This window comes from Pelophylax lessonae (assembly GCF_965119305.1).
Source record: "Pelophylax lessonae genome assembly, chromosome: 3".
In the NCBI taxonomy this organism is placed as follows: domain Eukaryota; kingdom Metazoa; phylum Chordata; class Amphibia; order Anura; family Ranidae; genus Pelophylax; species Pelophylax lessonae.
Genome location: NC_138770.1, coordinates 448,392,544 through 448,416,485, shown reverse-complemented (window position 1 = coordinate 448,416,485; position 23,942 = coordinate 448,392,544). Strand labels below are relative to the sequence as shown.

The following is a 23,942-nucleotide window of genomic DNA, read 5'->3' as shown; positions in this document are numbered from 1 at the left end:
ACACAGCAATCAGTCGCAGAGCACGATTACACAGCTATCAGTCCCAGAGCACGGTTGCACAGCAATCAGTCGCAGAGCACGGTTACACAGCTATCTGTCGCAGAGCACGGTTACACAGCAATCGGTCGCAGAGCACAGTTACACAGCAATCGGTCGCAGAGCATAGTTACACAGCAATCAGTTGCAGAGCACGGTTACACAGCAATCAGTCGCAGAGCACGGTTACACAGCAATCAGTCGCAGAGCACAGTTACACAGCAATCAATCGCAGAGCACGTTTACACAGCAATCAGTCGCAGGGCACAGTTACACAGCAATCAGTCGCAGAGCACGATTACACAGCTATCAGTCGCAGGGCACGGTTACACAGCAATCAGTCGCAGCCCAGTTACACAGCAATCAGTCGCAGAGCATGATTACACAGCTATCAGTCGCAGAGCACGGTTACACAGCAATCAGTCGCAGAGCACAGTTACACAGCAATCAATCGCAGAGCACGTTTACACAGCAATCAGTCGCAGGGCACAGTTACACAGCAATCAGTCGCAGAGCACGATTACACAGCAATCAGTCGCAGAGCACAGTTACACAGAAATCGGTCGCAGAGCACAGTTACACAGCAATCAGTCACAGAGCACAGTTACACAGCAATCGGTCACAGTGCACAGTTACACAGCAATCAGTCGCAGCCCAGTTACACAGCAATCAGTCGCAGAGCATGATTACACAGCTATCAGTCGCAGAGCAAGGTTACACAGCAATCAGTCGCAGAGCACAGTTACACAGCAATCAGTCGCAGAGCACAGTTACACAGCAATCTGTCGCAGAGCACAGTTACACAGCAATCTGTCGCAGAGCACGGTTACACAGCAATCAGTCGCAGAGCACGGTTACACAGCAATCAGTCACAGAGCACAGTTACACAGCAATCAGTCGCAGAGCACAGTTACACAGCAATCAGTCGCAGAGCACGATTACACAGCTATCAGTCCCAGAGCACGGTTGCACAGCAATCAGTCGCAGAGCACGGTTACACAGCTATCTGTCGCAGAGCACGGTTACACAGCAATCGGTCGCAGAGCACGGTTACACAGCAATCGGTCGCAGAGCATAGTTACACAGCAATCAGTTGCAGAGCAAAGTTACACAGCAATCGGTCGCAGAGCACAGTTACACAGCAATTGGTCGCAGAGCACAGTTACACAGCAATCGGTCGCAGGGCAATCAGTCGCAGAGCACAGTTACACAGCAATCGGTCGCAGAGCACAGTTACACAGCAATCAGTCACAGAGCACAGTTACACAGCAATCAGTCACAGAGCAAAGTTACACAGCAATCGGTCGCAGAGCACAGTTACACAGCAATCAGTCGCAGAGCACGGTTACATAGCAATCAGTCACAGAGCATAGTTACACAGCAATCAGTCACAGAGCACAGTTACACAGCAATCAGTCGCAGAGCACAGTTACACAGCAATCAGTCGCAGAGCACGATTACACAGCTATCAGTCCCAGAGCACGGTTGCACAGCAATCAGTCGCAGAGCACGGTTACACAGCTATCTGTCGCAGAGCACGGTTACACAGCAATCAGTCGCAGAGCACGGTTACACAGCAATCGGTCGCAGAGCATAGTTACACAGCAATCAGTTGCAGAGCACGGTTACACAGCAATCAGTCGCAGAGCACGGTTACACAGCAATCAGTCGCAGAGCACAGTTACACAGCAATCAATCGCAGAGCACGTTTACACAGCAATCAGTCGCAGGGCACAGTTACACAGCAATCAGTCGCAGAGCACGATTACACAGCTATCAGTCGCAGAGCAAGGTTACACAGCAATCAGTCACAGAGCACAGTTACACAGCAATCAGTCGCAGAGCACAGTTACACAGCAATCAGTCGCAGAGCACAGTTACTCAGCAATCAGTCACAGAGCAGAGCAATCAGTCGCAGAGCACAGTTACACAGCAATCAGTCACGGAGCACAGTTACACAGCAATTGGTCGCAGAGCACAGTTACACAGCAATCGGTCGCAGGGCAATCAGTCGCAGAGCACAGTTACACAGCAATCGGTCGCAGAGCACAGTTACACAGCAATCAGTCACAGAGCACAGTTACACAGCAATCAGTCACAGAGCAAAGTTACACAGCAATCGGTCGCAGAGCACAGTTACACAGCAATCAGTCGCAGAGCACGGTTACACAGCAATCAGTCACAGAGCATAGTTACACAGCAATCAGTCACAGAGCACAGTTACACAGCAATCAGTCGCAGAGCACAGTTACACAGCAATCAGTCGCAGAGCACGATTACACAGCTATCAGTCCCAGAGCACGGTTGCACAGCAATCAGTCGCAGAGCACGGTTACACAGCTATCTGTCGCAGAGCACGGTTACACAGCAATCAGTCGCAGAGCACGGTTACACAGCAATCGGTCGCAGAGCATAGTTACACAGCAATCAGTTGCAGAGCACGGTTACACAGCAATCAGTCGCAGAGCACGGTTACACAGCAATCAGTCGCAGAGCACAGTTACACAGCAATCAATCGCAGAGCACGTTTACACAGCAATCAGTCGCAGGGCACAGTTACACAGCAATCAGTCGCAGAGCACGATTACACAGCTATCAGTCGCAGAGCACGGTTGCACAGCAATCAGTCGCAGAGCACAGTTACACAGAAATCGGTCGCAGAGCACAGTTACACATCAATCAGTCGCAGAGCACGGTTACACAGCAATCATTGGCAGAGCACAGTTGCACAGCTATCAGTCACAGAGCACAGTTACACAGCAATCGGTCACAGAGCACAGTTACACAGCAATCAGTCGCAGCCCAGTTACACAGCAATCAGTCGCAGAGCATGATTACACAGCTATCAGTCGCAGAGCAAGGTTACACAGCAATCAGTCGCAGAGCACAGTTACACAGCAATCAGTCGCAGAGCACAGTTACACAGCAATCTGTCGCAGAGCACGGTTACACAGCAATCAGTCGCAGAGCACGGTTACACAGCAATCAGTCGCAGAGCACAGTTACACAGCAATCAGTCACAGAGCAAAGTTACACAGCAATCGGTCGCAGAGCACAGTTACACAGCAATCAGTCGCAGAGCACGGTTACACAGCAATCAGTCGCAGAGCATAGTTACACAGCAATCAGTCACAGAGCACAGTTACACAGCAATCAGTCGCAGAGCACAGTTACACAGCAATCAGTCGCAGAGCACGATTACACAGCTATCAGTCCCAGAGCACGGTTGCACAGCAATCAGTCGCAGAGCACGGTTACACAGCTATCTGTCGCAGAGCACGGTTACACAGCAATCGGTCGCAGAGCACAGTTACACAGCAATCGGTCGCAGAGCATAGTTACACAGCAATCAGTTGCAGAGCACGGTTACACAGCAATCAGTCGCAGAGCACGGTTACACAGCAATCAGTCGCAGAGCACAGTTACACAGCAATCAATCGCAGAGCACGTTTACACAGCAATCAGTCGCAGGGCACAGTTACACAGCAATCAGTCGCAGAGCACGATTACACAGCTATCAGTCGCAGGGCACGGTTACACAGCAATCAGTCGCAGCCCAGTTACACAGCAATCAGTCGCAGAGCATGATTACACAGCTATCAGTCGCAGAGCACGGTTACACAGCAATCAGTCGCAGAGCACAGTTACACAGCAATCAATCGCAGAGCACGTTTACACAGCAATCAGTCGCAGGGCACAGTTACACAGCAATCAGTCGCAGAGCACGATTACACAGCAATCAGTCGCAGAGCACAGTTACACAGAAATCGGTCGCAGAGCACAGTTACACAGCAATCAGTCACAGAGCACAGTTACACAGCAATCGGTCACAGTGCACAGTTACACAGCAATCAGTCGCAGCCCAGTTACACAGCAATCAGTCGCAGAGCATGATTACACAGCTATCAGTCGCAGAGCAAGGTTACACAGCAATCAGTCGCAGAGCACAGTTACACAGCAATCAGTCGCAGAGCACAGTTACACAGCAATCTGTCGCAGAGCACAGTTACACAGCAATCTGTCGCAGAGCACGGTTACACAGCAATCAGTCGCAGAGCACGGTTACACAGCAATCAGTCACAGAGCACAGTTACACAGCAATCAGTCGCAGAGCACAGTTACACAGCAATCAGTCGCAGAGCACGATTACACAGCTATCAGTCCCAGAGCACGGTTGCACAGCAATCAGTCGCAGAGCACGGTTACACAGCTATCTGTCGCAGAGCACGGTTACACAGCAATCGGTCGCAGAGCACGGTTACACAGCAATCGGTCGCAGAGCATAGTTACACAGCAATCAGTTGCAGAGCACGGTTACACAGCAATCAGTCGCAGAGCACGGTTACACAGCAATCAGTCGCAGAGCACAGTTACACAGCAATCAATCGCAGAGCACGTTTACACAGCAATCAGTCGCAGGGCACAGTTACACAGCAATCAGTGGCAGAGCACGATTACACAGCTATCAGTCGCAGGGCACGGTTACACAGCAATCAGTCGCAGCCCAGTTACACAGCAATCAGTCGCAGAGCATAGTTACACAGCAATCAGTTGCAGAGCACGGTTACACAGCAATCAGTCGCAGAGCACGGTTACACAGCAATCAGTCGCAGAGCACAGTTACACAGCAATCAATCGCAGAGCACGTTTACACAGCAATCAGTCGCAGGGCACAGTTACACAGCAATCAGTCGCAGAGCACGATTACACAGCTATCAGTCGCAGGGCACGGTTACACAGCAATCAGTCGCAGCCCAGTTACACAGCAATCAGTCGCAGAGCATGATTACACAGCTATCAGTCGCAGAGCACGGTTACACAGCAATCAGTCGCAGAGCACAGTTACACAGCAATCAATCGCAGAGCACGTTTACACAGCAATCAGTCGCAGGGCACAGTTACACAGCAATCAGTCGCAGAGCACGATTACACAGCAATCAGTCGCAGAGCACAGTTACACAGAAATCGGTCGCAGAGCACAGTTACACAGCAATCAGTCACAGAGCACAGTTACACAGCAATCGGTCACAGTGCACAGTTACACAGCAATCAGTCGCAGCCCAGTTACACAGCAATCAGTCGCAGAGCATGATTACACAGCTATCAGTCGCAGAGCAAGGTTACACAGCAATCAGTCGCAGAGCACAGTTACACAGCAATCAGTCGCAGAGCACAGTTACACAGCAATCTGTCGCAGAGCACAGTTACACAGCAATCTGTCGCAGAGCACGGTTACACAGCAATCAGTCGCAGAGCACGGTTACACAGCAATCAGTCACAGAGCACAGTTACACAGCAATCAGTCGCAGAGCACAGTTACACAGCAATCAGTCGCAGAGCACGATTACACAGCTATCAGTCCCAGAGCACGGTTGCACAGCAATCAGTCGCAGAGCACGGTTACACAGCTATCTGTCGCAGAGCACGGTTACACAGCAATCGGTCGCAGAGCACGGTTACACAGCAATCGGTCGCAGAGCATAGTTACACAGCAATCAGTTGCAGAGCACGGTTACACAGCAATCAGTCGCAGAGCACGGTTACACAGCAATCAGTCGCAGAGCACAGTTACACAGCAATCAATCGCAGAGCACGTTTACACAGCAATCAGTCGCAGGGCACAGTTACACAGCAATCAGTGGCAGAGCACGATTACACAGCTATCAGTCGCAGGGCACGGTTACACAGCAATCAGTCGCAGCCCAGTTACACAGCAATCAGTCGCAGAGCATGATTACACAGCTATCAGTCGCAGAGCACGGTTACACAGCAATCAGTCGCAGAGCACAGTTACACAGCAATCAATCGCAGAGCACGTTTACACAGCAATCAGTCGCAGGGCACAGTTACACAGCAATCAGTCGCAGAGCACGATTACACAGCAATCAGTCGCAGAGCACAGTTACACAAAAATCGGTCGCAGAGCACAGTTACACAGCAATCAGTCACAGAGCACAGTTACACAGCAATCGGTCACAGTGCACAGTTACACAGCAATCAGTCGCAGCCCAGTTACACAGCAATCAGTCGCAGAGCATGATTACACAGCTATCAGTCGCAGAGCAAGGTTACACAGCAATCAGTCGCAGAGCACAGTTACACAGCAATCAGTCGCAGAGCACAGTTACATAGCAATCTGTCGCAGAGCACGGTTACACAGCAATCAGTCGCAGAGCACGGTTACACAGCAATCAGTCGCAGAGCACAGTTACACAGCAATCAGTCGCAGAGCACAGTTACACAGCAATCTGTCGCAGAGCGCGGTTACACAGCAATCAGTCGCAGAGCACAGTTGCACAGCAATCAGTCGCAGAGCACAGTTACACAGCAATCAGTCGCAGAGCACGATTACACAGCAATCAGTCGCAGAGCACAGTTACACAGCAATCAGTCGCAGAGCACAGTTACACAGCAATCAGTCGCAGAGCACAGTTACACAGCAATTAGTCGCAGAGCACGGTTACACAGCAATCAGTCGCAGAGCACAGTTACACAGCAATCAGTCACAGCTGATCAATACTGATATTTTGTCCAGTAAACAAGCTAGAGAAGGAGGGTTAACATAGACATATGTGCTAGAAGGCCTAGATAAAAAAATGACAAGTCCTTTTGGCAGGTAATACCACAAACATATGTGTCTAACTGTTTGCCTGCAATTTAACTTTTAATCTTATTATTTAGCACTATTTTTTCATGTTTACTTGAAAGGTCTGCAATCTCAAATCCGCCAATAGATGACCCTTCAGGTAAATTTGACAATTGTGATATGTTAATTTATGTGACGACCTGACACCACTCAACAAGCACAAATATGTCTGTTTTTACAACAGGTAAGTCAGTCTCCTTGAAGAGGAAAGAATCTTCAAGTCCTGCTGTTACGCTCACTATTTCTAACGATCCTGAGGATATATCAGTGGATCTGGTTCTTGCTCTTAAAATACAGCAATGGCCTGAAAAAGCAAGTTTTGGAAGTGATATTGAAAGCTGGCTTGGCACAGGGAAACAACAAGAATATAGAAAAGAGCCATGTTACATGGTAGTCAAAAAACCCAACCAGGTGACAAATGACAATACAGGTAAGATGTTTGCTTGCTTATACTATATTATGGTTAATGTTAGCTGAACTTCAGTTCAGATAAAGAATCAGTAGAAATACATATGAGAACTAGTTTGAAAACAAAAACCAAACTACTGCCTGTGTTCCTAGGTGCACTAAAAAATATTAATTGGCATTATGTTGATACATCTTCAAATAATGTTTAATACACAATAATTATTTTACATACCAAAATAAAGACAGTCTTGTGAATCAGGCAGCATAGCCAAGCTGTTTACTTCACTTTTCTGCAATCCAATAAGGCAATACAGTTTGGTCACAAACTGGTCCCTTCTGTATAAATGGACAATGAAAGAGAATTGACCCACTGGTGAGGTCATGCTCCCTCCTCCATGTTCAAACTGGTATAGCAGTATTAAACCTAAAAACAATAACTTATTATATTGCAGCTTGCAAATTTGTAATGGCTGTATCAATTTTAATTTTTAGGCTTTCTTTCCTTTATTTCCACCTGGTGATCAAGCCAGTAAGTCTGACAAGCTCCCCCGCAGATGTAGCAGTTACAAGAATAAAACAAGCCATTTAGCACTGACATGGGTGCTTACAATGATCAGCTTTTATTTAATTATGTAAAACTTTAATCCCAAAAGGAAAAAAAAAAACACTTTGCTGTAACTGACTATATTGTATTAGCTAGAATTTGGCTTCAGTTTGTTAGTGTTTGTTAGTGTATTTAATTATGCTAGTCCAGCTAACACTCTCCACTAGGGTTGAGCGAACCCGAACTGTAAAGTTCGGGTTCGTACCGGACTTTAGGGTTTTTTGGTACCCGGACCCGAACCCGAACATCTTACTGTATGTTCGTTATCGAGTTCGGTGTTCGGCAATTTAATGGCGTGTTAAAAAAAGATGCAGGGCAGCCAATCCACAAGCATTTAACTGGTGTGCCCTTAGAAGCCATCACAGCCATGCCTACTAATGGCATGGCTGTGATTGGCCAGTGCAGCATGTGACCCAGCCTCTATATAAGCTGGAGTCACATAGCGCCGCACGTCACTCTCCTCTATTTAGTGTAGGGCAAGGCTGCGGGTGCTGCTTTCAGGGAGAGAATAGGAGAAGGACAGAATCATATTCATAATTCTTTAATCAGAACTTTAACTCAGTGATCTGCATAGATTTTGTTGTGTACTAGGGCAAGGCTGCGGCTGCGGCTGCGGCTGCTGCTTTGAGAGAGAGAATAGGAGGAGGACAGAATCTTTAATCAGAACTCACAGCGATCTACATATATTTTGTTGTGTGGGTGCAGTGCACAATCTTTTTACCCTGCCTTGATCCCAGTGACAGAGAAAAAATACTTTTATCCGTCTGTTAGTTAGGTAGGTGGCAGGGGGGGGGGGGCATTTTATGCAAGCTCAGTGCACCAGCATATTCAGTGTGCATTTTAAGCTATAATCTTTTGGGCTAAAATCCACAATTTTATAGCCCTTGCTTGCTGCATCTGTACGTGTAGAATTCAAGCTGCTGTCATGTTGTGTTCGTAAAAAAACACCCTTTTGGGCAAAATACACAATTTTACAGCCCTTGCTTGCTGCATGTGTGATTAAAAACAAGCTTGAAATACTGCAATCATTTTCAGCGTTTATACAGTAAAAACACCCATTTCTGGCAATACCCTCCATCTTGGGGCTCTGCCGCATTATTCAGTGTGCATTTTAAGCAATATATACCTATAATTTTCTGGGTTTTTAAAGACACCCTTTTTGGGCTAAAATCCACAATTTAATAGCCCTTACTTGCTGCATTTGTACGTGTAGAATTCAAGCTGCTGTCATATTGTGTTAGTAAAAAAAACAACCTTTTTGGGCAAAATACACAATTTTACAGCCCTTGCTTGCTGCATGTGTGATAAAAATAAACTTGAAACGCTACAATAATTTTCAGGGTTTGAAAAAACACCCATTTCTGGCAGTACCCTCCATCTTGGGGCTCTGCCGCATTATTCAGTGCGCATTTTAAGCTATATATAGCTATAATTTTCTGGGTTTTTAAAAACACCCTTTTTGGGCTAAAATCCACCATTTTATAGCCCTTGCTTGCTGCATCTGTACGTGCAGAATTCAAGCTGCTGTCATATATTGTTAGTAAAAAACACCCTTTTTGGGCAAAATACACAATTTTACAGCCCTTGCTTGCTGCATGTGTGATAAAAACAAGCTTGAAATACTGCAATAATTTTCAGGGTTTGAAAAAACACCCATTTCTCGCAATACCCTCCATCTTGGGGCTCTGCCACATTATTCAGTGCGCATTTTAAGCTATATATAGCTATATTTTGCTGGGTTTTTAAAAACACCCTTTTTGGGCTAAAATCCATAATTGTATAGCCCTTGCTTGCTGCATCTGTACGTGTAAAATTCAAGCTGCTGTCATATAGTGTTAGTAAAAAAACACCCTTTTTGGGCAAAATACACAATTTTACAGCCCTTGCTTGCTGCATCTGTACGTGTAGAATTCAAGCTGCTGTCATATTGTGTTAGTAAAAAAAACACCCTTTTTGGGAAAAATACACAACATACTGTTGTTCTATTCTGCTATTCAAAAAACACCTATTTAGGGCAAAAAAAATAATTTTGCAGCATTTGCTGCATATGTTACTGTGAGATACACCATTTAGATACTGTTGTTCTACTCTGCTATTCAAAAAACACCAATTTAGGGTAAGATCCTAAATTTGAGAAATATGAGGAGAACGTCAAATAAGGGACGTGGCCCCCGGTCGTAGTGCTGCTGGTGGAGCTCATGTTACAAGGAGAGGACGTGGTTGATCTGTGCCAGCTACACGCACAAGTGAAACACCTCAGGTGCAAGTGGGCGACAGAACCTGCAGCAGTATTTGATTGGGCCTAATGCGGCTCTATGAATGTTGAGGCCAGAACAAGTACAGGCGATAGTAGATTGGGTTGCTGACAGTGCCTCCAGTGCCATCACATTGTCTCCCACCCAGTCTCCCGCTGAAAGATCAGAGTTGGCACCTGCAGCCGATGTCCATCAGTCTTTCACCTCACCCCCTTGCAAATCAGCCAAGCAGTCTGAGCCCCAAGTCATGCAGCAGTCTCTTCTGCTTTTTGATGTCTCTGTGAGCATGGTTTCCCAGGGCCATCCACCTAGCCCTGCCCCAGAAGTGGAAGAGATTGACTGCACCGATGCCCAACCACTTATGTTTGAAGATGAGTACATGGGAGGACCATCGCAGCACGTCTCGGACGATGACGAAACACAGGTGCCAACTGCTACGGCTTTCGGAATTGTGCAGACCGACAAGGAGGGCAGGGGTGAAGACTGGATGGAAGATGATGTGGAGGACGATGAGGTCCTCGACCCCACATGGAATCAATGTCATGCAGGTGACCTTTGTAGTTCGAAGGAAGAGGTGGTGGTCGCACAGAGCCACCAGCTCAGCAGAAGAGGGAGCAGGGTGCAAAGGCGGAGTGGCTGTCCCCTAGACAATAGGCCTGCTACTGCCCAATGCAGCAAGGGACCGAGCACACTAAAGCTCCAAGGAGTTCCCCAGCATGGCAGTTCTTCAGACAATGTGCTAATGACAAGACACAAGTGGTTTGCACAATGTGCAATCAGAGCCTGAAGCGAGGCATAAACGTTCTCAACCTGAGCACAACCTGCATGACCAGGCATCTAAGTGCAAAGCACGAGCTGCAGTGGAGTAGACACCTCAAAAACCAAGAAAGGTTTCTGGCTCCTCCTGCTTCCTCTTCTGCTGCTGCAGTCTCGGCCTCTTCATCCACCTCTGTAGTGACAGTGGCATCTGCCACCCAGCAAACAGAGGATCTGCCAGCAACACCACCACCTGGGTCACCAACCATCTCCACAATGTCCCATGGAAGCCTTCAGCTCTCTATCTCCCAAAAACTGGAGCGGAAGAGGAAGTACCCCCCTACCCACCCGCGATCCCTGGCCCTGAATGCCAGCATTTCAAAATTCTTGGCCTTTGAAATGCTGTCATTCCATCTGGTGGAGATGCAGTGTTTTAAAAGCCTTATGGCGGTGGCTGTCCCACAGGACGTCGTGCCCAGCCGCCACTACCTTTCCAGGCGAGCCATCACTTCCCTGCACAACTAAGTGGGGGACAAAATCAGGTGTGCACTGTGCAATGCCATCTGCGGCAAGGTCCACCTAACTACGGATGCGTGGACCAGTAAGCACGGTCAGGGACGTTATATCTCCCTAAAGGCACACTAGGTAAATGCAGTGGCGGCTGGGCCTGAGGCGGATAGCATTTTGGCGCATGTCCTTCCACCACCGAGGATTGCAGGGCACTTCAGTTTGCCTCCTGTTGCTAACTCCTCCTGCTCCGCTTCCTCATCTGGTCAGCTTAACACCTTCACCACCAACTTCAGCACAGCCAGGGGTAAACGGCAGCAGGCAGTTTTAAAACATGCCTGTTTGTGGGAAAAACCCCACACCGTGCAGGGGTTGTGGAGGGGCATTGAGCAACAGACCGATGAGTGGTTGGTGCCAGTGAGCCTCAAGCCCGGCCTGGTGGTGTTCGATAATGGGCGAAATCTCGTAGCAGCTCTGGGCATAGCCAGTTTGATGCACATCCCTTGCCTGGCGCATGTGCTGAATTTGGTGGTACAGAGGTTCCTTAAAAATGACCCCGATATGTCAGAGCTGCTGCAGAAAGTGCGGGCTGTCTGTGCGCACTTTTGGCATTCTCACCCTGCTGCTGCTCGCCTGTCAGCGCTGCAGCGTAACTTCGGCCTTCCCGCTCATCATCTCATATATGACGTGCCCACAAGGTGGAACTCCACCTTGCACATGCTGACCAGACTGTGCGAGCAGCAGCAGGTGATAGTGGAGTTTCAGCTGCAGCATGCACGCGTGAGTGGCTCTGTGGAACAGCACCACCTCACCACCAATAACTGGGCCTCCATGCGAGACCTGTGTGCCTTGTTGCGCTGCATCAAGATTTTTATTTTTTATTTTTATGTATTTTATGTTATTTTAATTTATTTTCCTATACAAATTTGTTTGCAGAACACTTACCATGCTCTTAACAACATTTTGCTGCCATTTGCAGCCCTCTAGCCCTTTCCATTACTTTTTTAGAGCCATTTTAGTGCTCAAAAGTTCGGGTCCCCATTGATTTCAATGGGATTCGGGTTTGGGGTCAAGTTCGGGTTAAGTTCGGGTGCCGAACTCGAACTTTTTTACAAAGTTCGGCCGAACCGTCGAACCCGAACATCCAGGTGTTCGCTCAACTCTACTCTCCAACCCTCCAGGCTGACAATGCTGCTGTCCAAAGGTCCCTATGCTCCTTCATTTATGTACTCTAATATGGGAGGTGTGTTACTGGCCAGATCACCAGGTGAAAACAGAGGGGAAAAAAGCCTAAAAAAGGAAACTAATGCAGCCATCACATCTAATGATTGGTAAGCTGCAATGTGTTACATTTTTGATTTTCGGTTTAATACCGCTTTGAAGGATAGAATTGTGGAAAGAAACATAGCTTTAATTGTCTCAGAGTGCTGCCCCCTCAGTCTAAGTGCTGCTGTACAAAAGATGATGGGAAGCTGATGGAACTATGTAACAATAATTGCTTCTTAATTAACAAAAACCTGGATTATATGGGGCTCTATATGTGCCTAGACAATGGAGAATTGCTTAAACATATCAAACCACAATTATCTTTAGGTGCCGATTGTACCTGCACATAAAAAGGATGGCATACACTAGGACAGAAAGGTGAGGGAAAAAATGGGAATATTCATCAGAGTGAACTGGGAAAGATACAGCCATGGAATCTGTCATTGCTGACTTGTTTTTAAATAAGTAGGCTTCATCTATATTCTGTTACCTACTTTGTCATTGACCAGTAATGTATGGCTACATGGCTGTTATTTATTTATTTTTTTTTAATGTCAGAGGTTTACTTGAACCTATCCTTCTCCTTCACCATGCCATTTACAATAAAATTACATTTGCAGATTGAAATATAAGATCGACCTAGCGTTTGTTGACATGTTTTGCAGTTTAGGTGTGGTGTGGTGCATTGTGCTAATTGTAAGGCAAATTTTACATGTCATTCTACTAAACTCTATGCACGTTTTGAGGAAAACTGCATCATGAATGCTTCAAAAACATATTTCTCTTACGTCCTCCGACAGTCGCCGCCTCTTCATATTCGTCACATATGGGGACTTTGCTCCGAAGGAGTAGCTAGGCAACAGAATATGTTAACATTAAAGCTTTTAACATATCCCACCCTCAAGGGGTGGTCCCCTCAGTCAATACCCTCCTACTTCCTGCAACCATATCTCAGTTTTAATGTCTAGCTTTTCAGGAGTGGATGGCTCTCTCTGTGCTGGGGCTTTCTGCCCCAGACTCTTTCTTCTTTTTGAAATTTTGTTTGAGTTTTCTCTCTACCTTTACTTAGCTGTTATTTTTGTCAGCGTTAGTTAGTTCTTCTGATGAAGAGAATCATGCGGGCTGGGTCTCGGGCTGATCCCCCTGGTCGCAGGTCGTGGGTCAGTGGCTTCCCAGCCTGCCATCGAGCGTTCAGCCAGGTAACGCTCCTGGCACAGTGAACAACCCATCCCTGTTTGGTGCAGGGATGATTGGTGAGGTGGCTACCTCACTGGACGCTGTGCGGTTTCTTAACCCCCATTTTGTGCGTCTTGAATTGTGACTCTCCCTGCCTCATGTGCAGCGGCTTGTTCGCCTGTGCGGGTCCCCCACGCCATTGTAAGGTAAGTGTATCTATGTGGGGGCCTGTCTGTCTGGGGGGGTGTCAGTCTGGGACTGTGTAACCTGCCTCTATTCACACTGCTTGTCTCCCTATCTCTCGGCTGCATGCTGTGGGCTGCAAGGGGGGGGGGGGGGAGCTGTGTGACACTGTGTGTGTCAGTCTGATCAGTGTGTGAAGCTGTGTGCTGTGGGGCATGTTTTTTTGGCATGTTTGGGCATATACAGCGATCACTGCGGCGATCTGACATGTATTCTTATACAGGGATGTCATGTGTGCATTACTGCACTGTGGAGCGGCGGTTTCGGCGCCAAACGGCGCCATTTTGCCTACACTCGCTCCGGCCGCATGTTTTACATGCATGGCGGCCATTTTCTTGTAGCCTCCATAGGCTTTCATAGAGCGCCCTGGCAGCATCACTTCCTCTTTCCAGGAACACCGATCGAGGCAGCAGCAGCGGCGAGGGTCTCCTCAGGTTTTATCCTTCTGTTCTTGCTATCCATTGCCTGTGTTCAGTTTGCATATTCCCTGTGGGGGTCTCATTGTGCTTGAGTGTGGTGCGGTGGGCTGCGCTTGCCGCGCTTGCTTAAAGGGGCAGTTAACCCTTTATTGTACAGCATTACAGGGGCAATGGATTCTCAGGAGGGCAAATTTCCTACCGCCTTGGTGGAAAGCCAGGGGACCGCTGTTTCCCCCCCAGGGGGGGATTTAGCCACTATTGTGGCTGGCCTTGCTGCTCAGGTACAGATGCTGGTGGCTGCTCAATCTACTAAAAGGCCCAGAGTTGCTCTTTCCTCTGATTCTGAGGGTGAAGGTGATGGGGCTGTTATGGCGGGGGCCTCCTTATCGGGGTCCCGCTCCTCCCTAGATCTAGTGGGGTCCGAGGTGGAGGCTGAGGTTGAGGGGGTTGATAATTCTCCCCCTGGCTCGCCTGAAGAGCTTGCAATCATGGATGAATTGATTGCTTCCATAAAGCAAACGCTGCGTTTGCAGGATGAAGTGTGTCCCCCCGCCGCCTTGGCGGCTTATGGGACGCAGAGAAAACGCAGGACGCCGCAGGTTTTTCCCTGCAATGATGATTTTCAGCGCGCTGTTAAGGAACAATGGCGCAATCTGCGCAAACCTTTTGCTGTACCAAGTAGATTCAAGCTACATTATCCTTTCTCCCCTTCCACTGATGAAAGGTGGTGTGTGCCTCCCCCAGTGGATCACGCAATTGCGGTTTTAAACAAAGCCACTGCGATTCCTGCAGAGGATTCCCCTGTGTTCCGTGATGCCACGGATAGGAGATTGGAGTCTCTTGCCCGTCATACTTATTCTGTTACGGGTTCTATGCTTAAGGCTCTGTTTGCTTCTCTCATGGCGGCCCAGGCGATCACAAGTTGGACGCAGATGCTTAGGCGCGTCCTAGTGGCCGATTCGGCCTCGCCGGCGACCCTGGATATGGTGGATCAAATCCACCAGGGTGTCATGTATCTGTGTGATGCGGACCTGGACCTGGTTCCGTTGGCTGCACGTGTGCACAGCGTGGCGGTGTTGTCTCGCCGCCTGGTTTGGTTAGAATGTTGGTCGGTGGACCAGTCCTCACGTAAGACCTTGGCCAATCTACCTTATGATGGGTCTCGCCTTTTTGGGGAGTCCTTGGATGTGTTGATTAAGGGGATCACCGGGGGTAAGAACACTCTCTTGCCCCATTTCCCCAAGGCTAAGGGGGCTTCTGGGAAGAAGCATGCTAATTTTCGGCCCCCTCAGGGGTCCTTTCGTGCCTTCCGGCTGCACTACAAGGGCAAGCCGTTCAAAGGTCAAGGCTCTCAGAAGAAGCCCTGGTCTGGGAAACAGAAGTCCGGTCAATCCGGATCTGCAGCCCATAACAGTTCGGCCTGAAGGGGCGCCCTCACCCAGTTTTGGGGTGGGGGGACGCTTGCTCGGTTTTCTTCAGCCCTGGTTGGCCCGTGTGCGGGACAGATGGGTTCAGGAAATCGTTCGGTCTGGTTACAAGATCGAGTTTCTCTCTCGGCCGGAGAGCAGATTTTTTCCCTCAAATCTTCAACTGTCTCCAGAGCGTTTGCGGGACCTGCACCTGGCGGTGCGGGACCTGAGGGCTCAGGGAGTGGTGGTTCCGGTGCCTCATCGGGACAGATTTCGGGGGTTTTATTCCAATCTGTTCACCGTGCCCAGAAAGGAGGGCAAGGTTCGTCCAATTCTGGACTTGAAGGCTCTGAACCGCTCTGTGCGGGTTCGCAAGTTCCGCATGGAATCCCTGCGGTCGGTGGTGGCTGCCCTGGTTCCGGGGGAATTCATGGCCTCCATCGATTTGAAGGATGCGTATCTTCACATCCCCATTTTCGAGGGTCACCGGAGGTTCCTTCGATTTGCCATTGCGGAGGATCACTACCAGTTCGTGGCGTTGCCTTTTGGTCTCGCCTCGGCTCCGCGGGTCTTCACCAAGGTGCTTGCACCGGTTCTGGCATTATTGAGGGCCCAGGGCATTTCTGTCCTGGGGTATCTGGATGATATTCTGGTTCGGTCTGCGACCAGCCAGGGTCTGGAGAAGGACCTGTCTGTCACGATGCAAACTCTACAGGAGTTTGGTTGGACGATAAATTTTCCAAAGTCGACACTGAGTCCGTCGGTTCGTCTTCCCCACCTGGGACTGATTCTGGACTCGGTGCAGGCGAAGGTCTTCCTGCCGGAAGACAAACTCAGAACTCTTCAGGAGGAAGTCAGGTCCCTCAGGGACGTTCCGCACTCGTCTCTGCGGACGTGCATGAGATGTCTGGGATTGATGGTCTCGGCCTTCGAGGCGATTCCCTTCGCCCAGTTTCACACGCGGGGTCTCCAAGCGGAGATCCTGTCCAGGTGGGACGGGCGGCCTCAATCTCTGGATCTTCAAATCTCGTTGAGTCATCGCACCAGAAGAAACCTTCTGTGGTGGCTCCAGTCCCCATTGGTGTCCGGGGGCAAGTCGTTTCGTCCTGTCTCGTGGACGGTGATCACCACGGATGCCAGCCTGTCGGGCTGGGGTGGTGTTCTGGGCGTTCTGTCCGCCCAGGGAACTTGGTCGGAGGGGGAGTCCTCCCTTCCGATCAACATTCTGGAATTGCGTGCGATAAGTCTCTGTCTTCATCGCTGGACGGACCAGCTGCGGGGCTGCCCGGTTCGGGTGCAGACGGACAATGCCACGGCGGTGGCCTACATCAACCACCAAGGGGGCACCAAGAGTGCCCGAGCGGCTCGAGAAGTGGCCGACATTCTGTCTTGGGCCGAGACTCATGTCCCGGCGATAACGGCGGTTCACATTCCGGGGGTGGAGAACTGGCAGGCGGACTATCTGAGTCGCCAGACCCTGGATCAGGGGGAATGGTCTCTCCACCCGGCTGTCTTCCAGATGTTGTGCGCGAAGTGGGGTCTTCCAGATGTGGACCTGTTCGCGTCTCGTCTCAACAACAAGGTGAAAAGGTTCGTGGCAAGGACGCGCGACCCTCGGGCAGATGCGTCGGACACGTTAGTGGCCCCGTGGCATCAGTACAGTCTGATGTATGCGTTTCCACCGATTCAGTTGCTGTCCAGGTTCCTTCGCAGGTTACACTCGGAACGCAGCACGGTGATTCTGGTGGCACCGGACTGGCCTCGCCGGTCCTGGTACGCAGACCTCGTGAATCTGGCGGTCGACGCCCCGTGGCGTCTGCCTCTTCAAAACGATCTACTGTCTCAAGGACCGATATACCATCCTGCTTTACAGTCGCTGGCTTTGACGGCCTGGCTGTTGAGACCGAGGTCCTGAAGGAGAAGGGTCTCTCTCCGGAGGTCGTTCATACTTTGATCAACGCGAGGAAGTCTTCCTCGGGGAAGGTTTATTACCGTACTTGGAAGGCCTATTTTGCCTGGTGTGAGTCCAGGGGGTTTTCACCCCGCACGTACTCGGTTTCCCGTGTGCTGTCTTTCCTTCAAACGGGAGTTGATCAGCGTTTGGGGCTGGCTACGATAAAGGGTCAGGTGTCTGCACTGGCCGTTCTGTTTCAACGTCCCGTGGCTTCCGACTCCTTGGTTGGCACCTTTGTTCAGGGTGTGCGGCATCTGGTTCCTCCTAGGAGGGATCCCTTGCCCCCTTGGGACTTGAATCTCGTTCTGTCTGTGTTGCAACGTGCTCCTTTTGAACAGATCAGGGAGATCTCGTTGTCTATGTTGTCCAAAAAGGTCGCCTTTTTGGTGGCGATCACTTCGGCTCGCAGAGTGTCGGAGCTGGCAGCTTTGTCCTGCAAGTCTCCGTACATGGTTGTTCATTTGGATAAGGTGGTCTTGCGACCTAATCCTTCTTTTCTTCCGAAACGAGTTTCGGAATTCCATCTTAATGAGGATATTGTCTTACCTTCGCTGTGCGCGAAGCCTAAACATCCAAAGGTGAGATTGCATTCTCTGGATGTTGTTCGGGCGATTAGGGTTTACCTTAAATCGACTGAGTCTTTTCGAAAGTCGGACTCCTTGTTTGTTCTTCCAGAGGGTCCTCGGAAGGGCATGGCGGCTTCGGCCTCTACCATTGCCAAATGGATCAGGCAGACCATTGAACAGGCCTATGCCTTGTGAAGGCGCACTCTACTAGATCTTTGAGTACGTCTTGGGCCTGTCGTCATGGGGCTTCTGTAGCCCAGGTGTGTAAGGCGGCGACCTGGTCGACCGTACACACGTTCACAAGATTCTACAAAGTAGATGTTCAGGCATCGGCGGTTGCTTCCTTTGGCCGCAAGGTTCTTAGTGCGGCACTTTCCTAGGGTCCCTTGTTGGGGACCTCTGGCTGTTGGGATATGTTTTACATTCCCTGGTTTTTTGTCTTTTCCTGGGTTGTTGCTCCTGTTGAGCACTTGTTTTTTCCTGTTGCCCAGCTGGTTTCCTTCCTTTGGTAAGGTTCCTTTCTTTGATGCGGAGACTGCGTTGCCTTTTCGGCGCGGATGCGTTTCCCACCCCTCATGTTTGCACTGCTTTGGGACGTCCCCATATGTGACGAATATGAAGAGGCGGCGACTGTCGGAGGACGTAAGAGAAAACTGAATTTTTGTAAAATCTTACCTGTAAAATTCCTTTCTCTGAGTCCTCCGACAGTCGCCGCCTCCGCCCCTCTTTTGGGGTTTGGTTGTATACTCTACTGCTATTCCACTAAAACTGAGATATGGTTGCAGGAAGTAGGAGGGTATTGACTGAGGGGACCACCCCTTGAGGGTGGGATATGTTAAAAGCTTTAATGTTAACATATTCTGTTGCCTAGCTACTCCTTCGGAGCAAAGTCCCCATATGTGATGAATATGAAGAGGCGGCGACTGTCGGAGGACTCAGAGAAAGGAATTTTACAGGTAAGATTTTACAGAAATTCCGTTTTTTTACTGCATCTAAAACACACTAATTTGATTTTGAACAAAGGCTAGAAGCCATATTTAATTTGGGGTAGTTTCTTCAGATTGAATCACTCATGGTCTCTCTGTTTAGCATTAGCCATTTGTGCACATGGTTTGTGGATTAAACATATTGTTTTAGCAAAGCAGTACTGTTTTAACTAATTGGCATGTGCCCAAAACGCATCTCCTTGCTTGGTAGAGGCCACCATATTCTATAAAAGGTAAGTAAAAATCAGCGCTATACTCTCAATGAGGGGGACCACTCGTTTTACCTACAACCGATGATCTCAAAGACTGTGGATAACATAAATAACATAATGAATAATTGTGTAGGTGTGTAGGTGGATGACTAATCAAAATAGTGCAGAATAAGAAAAGAAAATTGGTGGAGAAAAAAAATCTTCAAAACTTCATCAAATTGTGAACAATCTCCTGAATCCAGATCTGCATGATCATAACCTGCATGATGGTTATGATCATGCAGATCTGGATTCAGGAGATTGTTCATAATTTGATGAAGTTTTGAAGATTTTTTTTCTCCACCAATTTTCTTTTCTTATTCTGCACTATTTTGATTAGTCATCCACCTACACACCTACACAATTATTCATTATGTTATTTATGTTATCCACAGTCTTTGAGATCATCGGTTGTAGGTAAAACGAGTGGTCCCCCTCATTGAGAGTATAGCGCTGATTTTTACTTACCTTTTACATTGTGATACGTGGGGACACTATCAAAATCAGCTGCTAGCTTGGAGGAGTTCCACGTCCATCACTAGTTTCTCATTTATAACATTCATCAAGTCGCTTACCCCATTTTAGCGCACAAGTTTACTCTTTTTTCACCATATTCTATACTTGTTCAAGAGGTTTCCTTGGGTACAGTAAATATGTTATTTTGACACTGTTATTGCTGGGGACATCATTTGAATGGGTACATTGCCAGCATATCACAGCTCTCTCTTCATTTCAGTGTACAATGCCTTGAAAAATAATTCATACGCCTTGAAATTTTCCAAATTTTGTCATGTTACAACCAAAAACGTAAATATGTATTTCATTGGGATTTAATGTGATAGACCAATACAAAGTGGCACATATTTTTGAAGTAGAAGGAAAATGATGAATGGTTTTCAAAACTTTTTACAAATAAATATCTGAAAAGTGTGGCATGCATTCAGCCCCCTTTACTCTGATACCCCTAACTAAAATCTAGTGGAACCACTTGCCTTCAGATGTCACCTAATAGGTAAATAGAGTCCACCTGTGTGTAATTTATTCTCATTACAAATACAGCTGTTCTATGCAGCCCTCAAAGGTTTGTTAGAGAACCTTAATGAACAAACAGCAGCATGAAGGCTAAGGAACACACCAGACGGGTCAGGGATAAAGTTGTGGAGAAGTTTTAGGCAGGGTTAGGTTATAAAAAAATATCCCAAGCTTTAAACATCTCCCGGAGCACTGTTCAATCCATCATCCAAAAATGGAAAGAGTATGGCACAACTGTTAACCTACTGTACCAAGACATGGCCATCCACCTAAAATGATAGGCCGGGCAAGGAGAGTATTAACCAGAGAAGCAGGCAAGAAGCCCATGGTAACTCTGGAGGAGGGGCAGAGATCCACAGCTCAGGTGGGAGACTCTGTCCACAGGACTACTATTAGTCGCTCACTCCACAAATCTGGTCTTTATGGAAGAGTGGCATGAAGAAAGCCATTGTTGAAAGTAAGCCATAAGAAGTCCTTTTTCCAGTTTGTGAAAAGCCATGTGGGGGACACAGCAAACGTGTGGAAGAAGGTGCTCTGGTCAGATAAGACCAAAATTGGCCTAAAAGCAAAACGCTATGTGTGGCCGAAAACTAACATTGCACATCACCGTGAAACGTGGTGGTGGCAGCATCATGTTGTGGGAATTCTTTTCTTGAGCAGGGACAAGGAAGCTAGTCAGAGTTGATGTAAAGATGGATGAAGCCAAATATGGAGTAATCTTGAAGAAAACCTTTTCGAGTCTGCAAAAGACATGAGACTTAGGCTGAGGTTCACCTTTCAGCAGGACAAAGACTCTAAACATACAGCCATATCTACAATGGAATGGTTTAGATCAAAGCATATTCATGTGTTAGAATGGTCCAGTCAAAGTCCAGACCTAAATCCAATTGAAAATCTGTGGCAAGACTTGAAAATTGCTGTTCAGATGCTCTCCACCCAATCTGACAGTGCTTGAGCTATTTTGCAAAGAAGAATGAGCAAAAATGTTGCTCTCTAGATGTGGAAAGCTGGTAGAGACATACCCAAAAAGCTGTAATTGCAACGAAAGATGGTTCTACAAAGTATTAAATGAGGGGGGCTGAATTGTCAGAATATTTATACTGCTCTGATATAACAGTGTCTCCATTTATGTAAATAAGCAAAGATCTGTAAGGTAGGAGAATCTCAACTTATTTCCACAAATCAATATGTAACGAGTTCTTTTTAATCGAATAATTTATTTTTAACAGCATATACCAATCTTGGTGAAAACAGTCTACAGTAGGGAATATATAAGTATATTTATTAACAAGACATGTATTCACAATAAATGGTTAGACTTGAGGTGACACAAAGAGATAACTCTGACATAAATACAAAGTTAAAACGATAAATGCAATGTGATATGTAGCTCAATGATAAAATTAAAAAGAAAACAAGATTACGTTTTCCTCAGGTATAGTAGAAACCATAGATAAGTGTTCTATATAATCAGACCACAATTGTCTGCGAATTGCGCAGCCAACAGTCACTCCGCTGCAGTTGGAGTGAGAATAGGCTATGCAAAATGGGAGACTAAATCGCTAATATTGCGCTAAAATTGATATTAATAAAAACATATTAAAACAAAAATCAGTTTTTAAAGAAAAATCTAATATGGTTTATACGTCTGGGACTGTAATCTCGTTACCCTTAAATTTGAAATATAAAACATATAAGGAAGGAAATAAACGATAGTAAATAATAATCAGATCAACAGCAAGGTATATTTAACACATTTAAAATGGCTGCTAGCTTAAAACGGTCGTTACCAGAGTCCTTGAGCTGCCTTTCCAAAATGGTGGCCAGTTAGGGAGGGGTTTCGTCTGGCATCCTTCAAAATTTCAGACAAATGATGGAGCAAGATGGAGTATGTATTGATGAGTATATGTATGGATGTGAGTAGCGTGTGTGTTGTAAGTGTAATGAATGTTGTCGTAATGTGTGTGTGTCCTATTACATCTGGGTTTCCCTTTTTATATTGTGTTGAACAAAAGGGCAGTAAAATTACCATAAGCCGAACCCAAAAGGAGGAACTTTATCCCCATTGGTTGGGATTACTTATCCATTAACAGGTGAGGTCATTGGGCGACACCTCTACTAGTCATCCAGTATATTGGATATTAGAATTATATGATAAGTTCTTCATTTAAGAATAATCATAAAAACAAAATAAAAATCTATCCATACTTTCATGGTACATACGTGTCCATCTAATATCTCCATCATGTATCTAGGTAAGGATTGAACCTGGTAACGCCATTTAATAAGGATATATTATTAATACAATATATATATAGATTGGAAATTACTGATTTACCCAGAGACTACATTTAGTAGCAGTCACCAAAGGGGGCAGTATTGTATTACTTATTAGATTCAGTATATAGCATATAATAACACTATTATTATACTGATAACCTTTATGACCTGGCTGGGCAACAGTAAGTAAATCACTTGGCCATGTCATATGCTGCCAAGAAAAGCGTCTGGGATGGAGGATCTATAGCGGCCATAAAAACTTAAACACAAACGTTTCTAAAATGAAGTAATTAGCTTCACCTAAGTAAGATTCTTATGTGCAAAAATATAAAACCAAAATGTGGTATACAAAGCATTCCTAAATATGTATATATTTTACATAATATAATGACATAATTATTGCTAATATTTTCTCACACATGATTATAATGTATCTTTAAAACTTAACTATTGTTCATTGTTTCACACAAATAAGATTATAAGCATAAAAGTCATTAGTGCCTGGTATAGTGTCTGGCTAACTGACTCTTATCTGATGAGATGTAAAAAGGGCCTCATTATTTACAACCAAAGAAAGACAGAAATTTATGTTGAAAATATAAGACCTTTTTGTAAGAGACGTTTTGTTTAAAAAGAATATGAACTGATAGTCACCCCTTACAAAATGGATGCTGTACTGTTCAGAATCTCTATATAGAACTAAATACAGTAAAACCTTGGATTGCGAGCATAATTCGTTCCGGAAGCATGCTTGTAATCCAAAGCACTCTTATATCAAAGCGAATTTCCCCATAAGAAATAATGGAAACTCAGATGATTCGTTCCACAACCATTTATTCATAAATCCTTCAGTTTATAGTCCATATAAAAAGATTATAGCATTGCGATAGGTTATATAACCATAAAATGTCCATCCACAAATAGCCGCTTCCACAAGGGGATTAGAAGCAAAATCCAGTAGGAGCTACAGAGTATCAAAGAGAAGAAAGGCGCCTCTAAGTGTAGCAATATGGTTCCATTTAATGAAGGTACAACATTTAGCAACTCACATGGTTGATGAATAAAACAGGCACATCTAAGTATGCAGGCATCCGGGGTAAAGCTGTCCACAGGGACTATCTTCTGCACTGCCGGCTGCCAGTCTGTAA

General features: G+C 46.8%; 1 protein-coding gene across 1 annotated transcript in view; it reads left to right on the top strand.

The window, feature by feature from the left end:
- The window catches only part of LOC309550576 (cyclic GMP-AMP synthase-like), a gene marked incomplete at both ends in the record, with an annotated part of 195,577 nt that overhangs the window by 127,844 nt on the left and 43,791 nt on the right, over nt 1-23,942 (top strand). Inside the window, one exon of the mRNA XM_082250924.1 lies at nt 6,867-7,112. Coding sequence (XP_082107050.1) covers nt 6,867-7,112 — 246 coding nt within the window. The remainder of the gene's footprint in view (nt 1-6,866; nt 7,113-23,942) is intronic.